The sequence below is a fragment of the Ptychodera flava genome, chromosome 20 (assembly GCF_041260155.1).
Source record: "Ptychodera flava strain L36383 chromosome 20, AS_Pfla_20210202, whole genome shotgun sequence".
In the NCBI taxonomy this organism is placed as follows: Eukaryota; Metazoa; Hemichordata; class Enteropneusta; family Ptychoderidae; genus Ptychodera; species Ptychodera flava.
This window is the reverse complement of record NC_091947.1, coordinates 58276-70106: the sequence shown is the minus strand read 5'-3', so window position 1 is coordinate 70106 and position 11831 is coordinate 58276. Positions and strand designations below refer to the sequence as shown.

The 11831-nt window shown below is 35.4% G+C and overlaps 1 protein-coding gene across 1 annotated transcript; it reads right to left on the bottom strand.

Annotated features, from left to right (window-relative positions):
• Positions 1 to 3682: 3682 nt before the first annotated feature.
• Positions 3683 to 11619, bottom strand: LOC139119675 (transient receptor potential cation channel trpm-like). The gene is made up of 8 exons (XM_070683496.1): positions 11550 to 11619; positions 8599 to 8730; positions 7897 to 8156; positions 5905 to 6088; positions 5657 to 5780; positions 4528 to 4697; positions 3841 to 4090; positions 3683 to 3755 (listed from the first exon to the last, which is right to left on the bottom strand). The coding sequence occupies exons 3-8, from the start codon at positions 7918 to 7920 to the stop codon at positions 3686 to 3688; spliced, it is 822 nt and encodes a 273-aa protein (XP_070539597.1). The 5' UTR covers positions 7921 to 8156; positions 8599 to 8730; positions 11550 to 11619; the 3' UTR covers positions 3683 to 3685.
• Positions 11620 to 11831: the final 212 nt, after the last annotated feature.

Below are 11831 nucleotides of genomic sequence, written 5' to 3'. Positions count from 1 at the left end.
AAAGGTTTTATCATATACCTTATTGAACGGTTGTGATATGTTTCAGTATTTATCAATAAAATTTTGATAAAGTTATGAGCGATAATTAAAAAAAACATGAGCCACGCAACTTTGCGGATTAATATGTACGATGTTGTCATTTGTTCTGTTGTGGAACGCGTCACGAGCTTGTTCTATGCGAACGCCAATGTCACTACAGAATGAGCACAGATGAGTAGTTGATCCTGCTTGTTAAAATACACTTTCTCGGCAAAACATTGAGAGGAGACTATCAAGCACTTGTTTTAAACCAATTTTGATCGGAATAAGATTCGAACTGTCTACAATTTGCTTCAAAACTACGAGCGAAGCGCATAGAAACGGGTTCGAATCTCGCGCTGACGTGCTTTCGAATGGAATGTACGTGGATAGCAACGCGCGTAGCAACGACAACGAAAAAGTTCGAAAAGGCGCGCACACTACCTTATTTGGGCAAAGTGTGCCTGGGCGTGATACGGCAACTTATTACACACCTGTAAGAGCGCCTTTCCCATAGGTTTACAAGGGTACGTGAATCTAGGTATATGATAAATTAGTTTATTGTCTTCATCCCGCTTCTCTTCAAGATTGATACACTTGTAAGTTGCATACTTTGTGAAGACATACACATAAGATATTCTTCATTGGTCATATTCAGGTAAGTGGCTTCTTTGTTCTGAAAAATTGGGTAGTTTTTCATGAGTTAATTGGCGAGAGCTAGATCCAGATTACAATATTTCGGCTCTTTATGTGATCAAAATTGGCGATCGTCTAGTTTTCTCACATCTGTTTGTTTGTTAATCAAAAAAGTTCAAGAGGCTATATTTGTTACATTACGTAACTTATTAGTAGCATACCCCTTCAGCTTCTGAAATCAAAATAACTTCATTCAGTTTTCACCACAAGGTTTGAAATTATTGTTACCCAGCAGATGCAAGAAAACTGTCCAAGATGAGTGTGACGAGCAACAATTTTTATTGAGGTGCGCCCAACTTTCGTTCTTTTTGCTATTAAATACGTATAGCTGAGTGTATAACATAAATTCATGGTGTTACAGTGTAAAACACAGGTTCGAAGTTACGTAATATATGATAGACACCTCTGCGACCAGTTTGGGATAACGCAGTGGCAACAGATGAAACTCTTATAAACTCTTTGTGCACAAAATGAGACGCTGAGGGAAGCAATAGCTTGTGATAGAACTGGAACATGGTGATGATAACATTTTTTGTTATTGCTACTCTTACTTTTGAAAGCAAGGTTCAAAGTTGTGAACATCGTCATTCGGTTAAAATCCTTTTTTAGGATAAGGCATACATTTCAATTGAGTTAGTGACCTTATAATTGAATATTTCGATACTCTATTTGTGGGCCATGAGATAAATTTTAAAACACTAACTTAAGGTTATAGGAAGCCAGAGAAGGGTCGCACTATATCAAGATGTTACTCTACGACATTGTGACTCCCCCAAACACCATGTTTTTCCTTTTGAATTATGGAATTTTTCTCACTCATAATGCTTTGTCGATTCACAACAGTACATACTTTGGTCAAAAGCGTTTTAAAGATGCTGTCTGCTTCATTCAATGTCACTGAACAAAACGTAACAGCTGATTACAGTTACTTTACTTATCCGAGGTAAAACAAGAAAATCCGACAAACTCTTTCAAAGGTAACTAGAACCGATAACAGATCAGAGCTGTCTACTACACTCAATCCGAGCTAAACGGAACCGTAAAACTTTTTTTTTATCACCCCGACTCTTGTCATGTTTTACATCTTGATCGAGAACGATCGATAATACAAGTAAACCTCAATAAAGTGCGTGCAAAGCATATTATTCACACTTACTAAGTAAGGTACTCTGTATCTTATTGGTGTTTTCCCAGAGTTTCAGACATATGCTATTATTGTTAATCATTATATATCCAATCTAAATACCGCAAGTTGATTGAGATAGGTCGGCCTACTGTCTTATGGAAGCGCCACAAACAGTGCGGTTTCAACAATATGTTAAATTATGTAGGTAAAACTAGTACAATTAAGTAAACGTTTTATCATTTAAAATTCTTCCAATAATGGTACCTTAAAAATATATCCGAAATACTGATAGTTGGCCCCATGTACATACTTAACTTGCGCCGTGGACGTAATGATATGACTCTTGTAGTCTATCATATTGAAAAATAAGTGCACACATCTCTACAGTTAATTTAAACGTGTTGCAAGTATTTCGGCGACACCATTTCTTGGCTCTTGTCAATCTTAAATCGAATTTAGGGAATTTCTATTGGATGGGAACGAAGTAATTTCATTGTCGCCAAAGAACATTTATCGTTTGCCGACCATCCCTACAATGGCGGAAATTATTGCGTCAGGGTAAAGCACAATGGTGATCATTCACACATGTCAACCTGGACTGTGAAAACCGCCATATACCTTATATACTCTTTCATACTGGCGAAGCATGCAGAGAAAACTTTGACCCTGTTGATACTAAACTAGAAACAATCATTCACTCCTTAACATACCCAGGTGTTGCAAACACAAGTTAAAGAATAGGCTAGGGGACAGGAATGTCTTATGGGACTGCATGCAACAAGCTGTTTTGAGATCGGCAGTATATTGCGATTTCTAAATATCCCTAGGGTAATTAGTCATCATCTCTTTGACTGTTTCTTTTTGTTAGAAGGAAGTTAAACACCTGAGTCAATTTAACCCCTTTTGTAAACAGGGTGGAAGTATTAGTGAAGTTTGCCTTTCGAAATTGAACGACTTAACCTTTGCTCAAACTGAGGACCTGTGACCACTTTTTCGGTAAAAATCAAACGGCTTGGTTGAAAGGTTGTTTTTGTCAAGCTTCTGACGAATTTCAAAAACTAATGTTTGGATGACAAGACAATGTTTTTACGTAAACCTTACTTTTCTTAATGTATTGCTCTTTGGCTATTTGCTGTTGTAAGTTCATTCGTACAGTAATTACTGAGAAGTATCAAAACTAATATCTCTCAGACAAGACGCTAGGACAGTTTAATGTCAAAGACGGGCTCAACCCAATTTGTTTTGTGACATAATGCAATTTTTCAACTACATAACTGATTTTAGAGGTTTTATACAAGAACAAACATTCTGTCAGGCCTTGACTGATTTTATTTTCATGCTGGAAAAACGTAAAGCACTATACGTGAACCATATTTTTATATTCATGCTAAAATTAATAATGCTTGCCAAATGTGCAATTTCTTTTTCATGTTCTTATATTGTATGGCTGTAGGAATTTCATTTCATATGAATATAATCTTCAGCATTTTTTTCTATTACTGCATTAAAATGTGGAAAGTCTTAGTTGCCAAAAATTATATAACAAATTTCCTTTTAAAATGAGGGACGTTTGTTTCCTCTAGCTGAGACGTTGACTTTAATCGAGTGCTATATCCTACCCCTAACACAAGTATTCGGGAGGATATTTTGAGTAATTCAGAAAGACCGGCAAAATTTACTTTCTTTGAACAGTTATTGTGTAAACATTTCCCCTTTGTTCTGTTATTCTATAAACATTTCCACTCCGTTTAGTAATGGATGTATCAACATTTGATAGTGTGACGTCTAAATGTTTGTTCAGTGATGTAAATTGAGACTATTTGATACAAAAGACATGCTCACCTTCTACTGCGTATCTTTTGCTCCAACAAGTTCATCTAGCTTCTCCATTACTCTCTTTTCAAAGGCTTCCATCCTGCAAAGTAGCCGAAGTACCCTGATAAAGCACCCCATTATCACAGAAAAAAGCCAAAATAGGAGGAACAATAATTTCCTCTCACCTCTTACCAAGGCTGTCCTCTCCACTAACTTCTTCACGTATTGCGTTAGTATTGTGTTTGATTTTCGTGGTATTAATATAAACAGTGTCAACCTTAAGCTTTCGCTTCCTAATGTCGTCGCAAATCTGTTTCAGCTGTGATATCATTTGCTCGTGGGAATGATCCAGAGATTGTCTTTCTTCTTCCTTGTATTGACTCATACACTCTCGCACAAATTCCTGACAAGACATGGCATTACCGTCACTTTGCTCTGCATCAGAGAATTTTTAAAAGGTATAGAGATAACTTCAATCGTCCTATTTGCAAGTACAAAGGCGAGAAAGATTCCTTCGTACAATGCACTTAAATGTGATTAGAACGTCGCGATTATTACTGCATGTAAAGTATTGAAATCGTTTTTTATAAATTTATGTAAGTATATGAAACATATCACTGAAATAGTAACATTCAATATAACATCACTATTTGACTGATTAATCCCAAATAATCTATTTAGTATGAAATATTATCCGCATATACATTTCACATTAAGCTTAATTCTTGCATACATATTTTCTGACTAAGAATAATTTTCTAGCAATGTGAAGATTTGCCATTTGCATTATTGATGGCGACCGGATAACTTATAATATCTACTTAATACAACATAATTAACTTTCTTTAAAGTGTTTCACAAATGATACGTACCATCATTACCGCAACATTTTCTGATAATGAATCTCCCAAGGTAATAAAAATATACCAACAAGGACAGTGGCTCAGGTAAGACAGGCTTTTCCGAAAATTGTTTATGTAGGATATAATGTTCATATGTCCATATTTCCTTAGATTTGTCATTTACCTTTTCAATATCGCGACTGCGAAAAAAGATATGGGAAAACAAGAAAAATGAACATTATTCACTTAAATATATATATAGTATATACATTGAAGATAATCAAACGTGTAACTACATATATAACAATCCACAGTTGTGCTTGTAATTACTTTTTGAGTTTTACATTTATGACGAAATCGCGATGTCTAGTAGGCCTACTTCACTTTGCAAAACATGGAAAAGTAGTGAGAGCGAAATGAACAGTTTGAGCTAACGTGGATAAAGGCAAATACATTTATTTTGTTACATATGCAGTAGCATATGAAGGTACAAACAATATGAATTTCAGCATTTTCAAGTTAAATATATGGTGGCTCAAAGCAGAAACCGGGCGTTACCTAAACAATACACCTGATTGAAGCAAAAACAATTGCAGCACATATTGATTGTGCTCAAATGTAAAAAGTTTAGGCTAAATGGGTGAAGGCATGAGTTGCATTACGTTTTGCTAATGTGATATTATGACCTGCCAGCCATTTCCTTAATTTTGGCGTATATTTTGGAAGATCTGCAGTCTTCTCATAGTGTAAGAAACAGTTGCCCCGGTTCGTATTTCTAATATCTATCTACAAAGGACTACACTGTAGCTTGATATCGTAAGTTATATTAATCGTTCGGTAGAGAAAGACAAAGGCAAGAGAGAGACAATGGACAAGTGATATTGCCAAAATATTGCTGACAATGGAATAGTCAACCTTTTGTTGGTCCTGGTATATTCAGATTCTCTGACATTAAAAATAAATGTTAAGACATAAGAAGGAGATGTCTGAGCCAAACATAACTTGAGATATTGGAATTTTAATATTTTTTCCATGGTAATCTTTTTATGAAACTAGAACGACCGCCTTACATTGCTGCGATTCCCCTAAATGTTCAAACCTGAGGCAATGGATAGCAATCGGAAAAAAATTACTGAGAATATTTAATTGTGACACTCACTTGAATATTGCAATCAACAGATTCATCATTAGAAGATGACCGACGAATAGGTAAAAACCAAGGAAAATGATGTACATAGTCATTGTGACTGTCCAAGCTGCAGCTTCATTCGTTTCTTCATTACCTAAGAGTTAGACAAGATGAACATATGAAACTAACCTATAATCAAGTGAGGTTATTCATGTACGACTTAACAAATTAATGTAGTTATTGCACTTCTTAACAATGACATCTAAAAAGAATCTTACCTGCCGGAATATCATCAAGAAAAAACTCCCTAAATGTTTGGAAGTATGGTGCATAGAAGATATCTAGGACGGCATAAAATGTCAGATTCTTCCCCGCATGTCCCCCGATCACAGCTTGAACAGCAACAGCGTATCCGCTCAAAAACACGACAAAAATTGCCGAAAATTTCACGGTCGTAATAAACTGAAAGCAATGAAATTATATAGAGCAATTATTTAGGCGATCAACTTAGACTTGTCTCAAGCCATTACTACAAGCATCGTCTAATTATCATCGGCAGTCTTTACAGTCCCTACGCCATCGTGAATACGTAACGTTGAACGCACACCTCGGTAACTTAATATTTCAGTTGTACAGGACTATTTGGAAGGAATATTTCAAATTCATAAAAGTTGCAGCACATTTGAGGTTTTTTTCAGCGTTTTCCCTCCATCAGAGGTTTGCGAAGTATATAGTTCATGAAAATGATATGACAGCTGAAATAACGGCAACATATTGGCATTGATATCAATGAAGGCAAAGTAAATTCATATCAATGACCTCACATATATACTAATATAAAGACATAGCAAATTTTGAATTGACAACAATTGTTTATAGACAACCATTAAGACACTTATCAGATCAATATCTGTAGCAGGTTTCACCAAATTTGGTGCCATAATTTCAGACATATCACTAATTACAAAGTTAATTAATTATGCAAATGAATGCTTAATTAACTTCACACCACTAAATGCTTTACAACCTAGTCCGATATCTATCAGATCAGTATCTGCAGCAGATTTCATCGAATATGGTGTTGTTATTTCGGATTTAATGATTAATTACAAAACTTCATAAAATATGCAAATAAGCCATTTATCAACTTGGCACTGCTCAGTGCTTAAAGCGACAATGAGATATTTATCAGCATAATATCTCTAGCAGGTTTCATCAAATTTGGTGTCATAGTTTCAGAGTTATATCGCTAATTACAAAGCTGATTAAATTACATTAAATATGCATATGAAACCTTAATTCACTTCACACTACAACGTTGACTGTGTACAGAAACGGTTTTTTCATCAATAACTCACTTGAAACTGTAAAACAGACAGTATTTCGCTCACAATGTTATGTCTAAAGTATTCACGAAAGGTACTGTGGTGGCACAGAGTTATATGTATCTGCTAGGAAAAGGTTTATGCCAGTGACTGTGGTACGGACCTCGTAACTTTTGTGAAGGGCTCATCAGGTTATTTTTCACAACACTAAAAATTACTCATTTTAAAATATCCAGCCTATACTTTACATCTATTCTAGTACTGAACTTAAAACGTAAACGTCCTTTTAGATTCTGAAAACCTGTGGCGATATCTTAATATTCAAATCGTTCACTCTGAATGTGCAGATTAACCCTCCGGTGAAGTGGAATGGCCCAACAGCGGATAGATATCAACAATTGTTACTGTTGCCATGACTCCTTTCACAACCAACTTCTGTGAGTACAGCGAGGAACAAGCAATGTCGATTTCTGTGTATCTCGATATCGATTTCAGAACGTCGCCCGGAAAACAGTTATAGCCAAGGAATGCATGTATGATAACAGGGTTATTATACAAAGTTTGGTCAATATCGCGTCGTATTCTTTTGATGTGTCAGCATTTTGACTCATTGTTTGGCAGCTCGTCAACATACGAGCACATCACTGGAATACGACGCGATATCGACTAAACGTCGTGTAATAATCCCTAATTATTTTTCTAAATGGTTGGTATGATTTGACCGAGCATTGTTTAGATATCACATACTTGTACTTCACGTTTTGCCTTATTCTCTTGAGGAACATAACTGTAAAATCATATTAATCATGATATATATGTGAGAGAAAAGAGCAAAATAATCATGGCAAAATTAGTATGGTCAAACAGGTCTTAAAAGACATATTTCTTTCGTTTGTGATTTAGTTTATCTTTCATTAAACAAATAATCGTTACTTTCTTACTTACCATGAGTTTAATCATTGAAACCATAGGGCCTAACACTTTACTTGCAGTATATAGACGTAAGATTCTCAATGTGAAAAGGGAATAACTAACAGCATAAAGAATCGTGCAGCTTGTCTACTACTGGTAAACCAACGACAAGTGAAGGCAACTATCACACATATTATTGTAGTCAACGCTAGCAGGTTCCAAAGTTTCTTCAACCATTCTTTGAAATGTTTCCAACGGGTAAAATTAGGCCCACGTGTGTACAGGTGAAGCATCTGAAAAGTTTAATAACAATCCCACTTTGAAAAGTTGACTGTCTTAGGATTAGTTACGAAGTACATGTTAAATCAATGATTAGGTACGGTCATAATAGTATATTTATTGTTTTCTATTGCATATCTATCAACAAGCACGTGTATGACAAAGTATGGCATTACTTTACTACAATCATACCCTTCAGACATAAAGCTATGGCCGTGGACAGTTTAAAAGCAATTCTTCAAAGCAAGATTATGACCATTTCGTATTAAATGAACAATTGGGTTCTTTATAACAAAATCTGATACCAGTCATGTGAGTTTAAAAAACTATGCCCTGCGTGCTTTCATATATCACTCGCATCAATATTACCAAAATGTAAGGTTTTTATGAGCAAAACATCTGACTGGCAAGTACGTGCATTTTCAATGAGAAATTTTCTTGGCGATTCTCTCTTACCTCCCTAATTGTTTCGATAAACAATGTGACAATCCAGATGTGCATAATGATGTCTATTGCAGAAAATGTGCTGTCAAAATGGCCAAACACAATTAAATACCCATATAGGAGCAGGAACACAATAAACGTAGCCTGAAATATAAAAATAAGTAACCATTAGATATAACACAGTTACTTTCTTATAAAGTGTACTCAAAGTATTTAAGTACGCTCTGTAGTTGGATAAAGAATACGAAACGTTAAGGCAAACGTAAACAGTGAATGACTGAGGCTTAAAATAATTTATTCCTGCGCTCAAATTATATTTCATGTTTCATGTCCACCTCACTTCATTAAAGTGTTGTATTTGATGTCATTTAGAAGTAATAAATATCAATGCCACGTTCTGTGCTGACTTCTTTAAAAATATTTATGTTATGTGTATACAGACAAAGACATGACATATATACAATCAGATTTAGCGATCTGGACGAGTCTTATATAATACAAACAATAAGTGTGACTAAATTTGGAAAGATAACCGGTCATATTCCGTCCGATTATAGTGGCAGACTTGACTCAACCAAATATTAAATATAACATAAAAGTCGTTCTATGTCATTAAAAAAAATATTACATGTAATGAAACACTTCATACGAGGACAATAAACAATTGTGAATGCTGATTTACACTTTAAGAGAAGATTCTTTGTGTAAATATAAACATGGCGAACATAATTGTTCTGACTTGTCTTTTGTGCCCTGATTAATTTTCACATCTCTGAGATCATTAAGTTCTGGAACCAAAGTCACCCAAGTCTAAAATTGCTCGTCGTATTGTACATTGTATGTATAGACATGGAAATATTTTGCTGATAAAACAGACTGGTTGTCAATTGGCACGATGCATTATATGGGTAAATCCCTACTTTGCTTCATAAAATGCGTCATATGGAGAAACCCCCACTTATGCTTGATTATTGGAAATATTACTAAATCTATAAATAAACAAAAAATTCCCATCACAATATGTACAGGGTGCCATTTTTCCTGAGGGTGACACGTTTCGGTGAGGGTGATAGAACAGATGAGAAGAGACGGCGCCATTAACTTTTTTACATTATGAAAATCTGACTTACTACTTGACACGGTATTGACGAAAGCCAGCATAGCAGTCACCGACATGTATTGCATATTCAGCAATATTGACACAGGACAGAGAAAGACACTATAACCCGGGGATTGGTTTGAAAGTTAGTGAAGGCCGATATCGTCGGGCGACTGACTCGGAGTGACATGACAGGAGGCCAGAAATTGGTTGAAAACACAAATTCATGACTCTCTTCATGGGCTATTTCATCGAAGCACTATAGTTGCATAATTGCATAGTCTTCATACAGAAATAATTGCACAACGGCAAGCCGACTCAGAGATGTTTCTCCAGACAACTGTGGACCTTGATAGATACTAACAGTAATATATGTCCTTAGTATATATATGCCCAGGTGGTGTTGACCACGATGAATCTTGTGAGTACACTTTTCAGGCACTCAAGAGCATTCTGAAGTCATCGTTTCGCCCACCATAAAATTGCAGATAGACGAAGGTCACAAATTTGCCAACAAAAATGCTGGATTGGCTTTGGGACGAGAACAGTCTTAGTTCCATAAACATAGAGACATGCAATGATTCAACAGAATATTGAAAGGTATGATTTGGAAATATTTTACCTATAAGAATCAAGGTGGTGGACCGACGTGCTGGCCGATTTATTGGAAAACTAAAACACTACCAACCATAGAACTATAAAGACAATCTTTAAATAGGTCTTTTAAACTAGCAGTTGTAGATTTTGGAGATGCTGGTACCAACGATCTTCTTAAAAACATTGTATTCTGAAAGAACCAAGTATGCATTACAGTCATGGCGTAATGGCAACAACTAACTTTGCAGACCAGAATGTTCCGCAGACAGTTACAAAAAAGGAAGCCTATTTATATAACATACGTACGAAGGGCAAATCTTTGACAACGATTAGAAAGTGATGCATGGCCTTTATTGCAATACTTTCAGTTTTGTTAGGGAATAAAAAAATTCAGCTATTATAAGGACTTGATATAACCATTGAATACAGGTGACTGTCAGCTACATCGTAAGCGAGAATATTGGACCTTTCGAGTAATCTGAGATACGGGAAATAGACTCATGCTCCAGATAGATTGGAATATTTATATAAAAAGTAACATAAGTGAATAAAACAATGAAAAGAAACTACCCCTTGATGCGTAAAAAGGTGAAAACACATCGTTTATTATTGAATAAACTTTTCCCTTCAGTGCATAAAACGATAAAAAATTCCTTTTTTGTAATAGTTACATTTCGAAAAACTGCTATATATTTTGTTAATAAGTTTTTGAGATATAAAAGATCATTATTTACAGTCTATTACATAGTCCATATATGGTGGGACAGATTTGCATAGATGGAAATAGTTAGAATATTGCACTCCTTGTGATTCGAGACGCAATCATCACAGTGAATTCAGAAATTTGACACGAAAAGACAAAGAGTTTGCCCTGGTATCTTAGAAAGATTTCATATAAGGCAACAAGATAAAAACATTATGGCATTCTTAGGGATGTAGCAATTTGCATGAACTATTGGGCACTTTAATGTTCGGGAAAAAAGGCGGCCGTGACTAGAACTGCACATTACACAACGAGAAAACAAGAAAACATCTACTTGTCAGAGATTCTCTGTGGCATGTGGAAGTGGGTGAGCCTTTCAGAACCGTTTTGGGACACTTTTATTTAGATTTTTCAGCATTCTCTAAATATGCTTATATATTGTATATTTCGCAATAAGAAGTCTTCCTTTTTCGATAGAGATTATAGATTTAACAATCTAGATGATATGCATTAAGACCATGAAAATGTGATGATAAGAGTGATGAGTAAGTAAAATATGCTCACAACATGACATCCATATTTAGCTACTGGCGCTCGGTAGAAGGCTGGGCACTTTTCCATGTATGACCAACCTAAATTGAGAAAGTATATTTCAGGGTTAACTTCAATTTTAACACATTTCCATGTCAAGACATACGACCAAGTAACATTCTTTGGTTAAACAATGGCTGTGTTTCTCTGCAGCCCTCAAACAGATAAATGCCTTTGACTATGCTGTTAAATTGTGGACATGGAGTCACGGCAAAAAGCAAATTACAAAATATTGATATCCAATTCAGATACATA

What these genes read in the sequence shown, in the direction of transcription:
- LOC139119675 (XM_070683496.1), bottom strand. Translation starts at nt 7,920, where the DNA reads ATGGTTTCAATGATTAAACTCATG. An exon ending in TTTCAATGATTAAACTCATG is followed by an intron (nt 6,089 to 7,896) that starts GTAAGTAAGAAA and finishes CATTGCTTTCAG; the next exon opens with TTTATTACGACCGTGAAATT. An exon ending in AAAATGTTGCGGTAATGATG is followed by an intron (nt 4,091 to 4,527) that starts GTACGTATCATT and finishes TCTCTGATGCAG; the next exon opens with AGCAAAGTGACGGTAATGCC.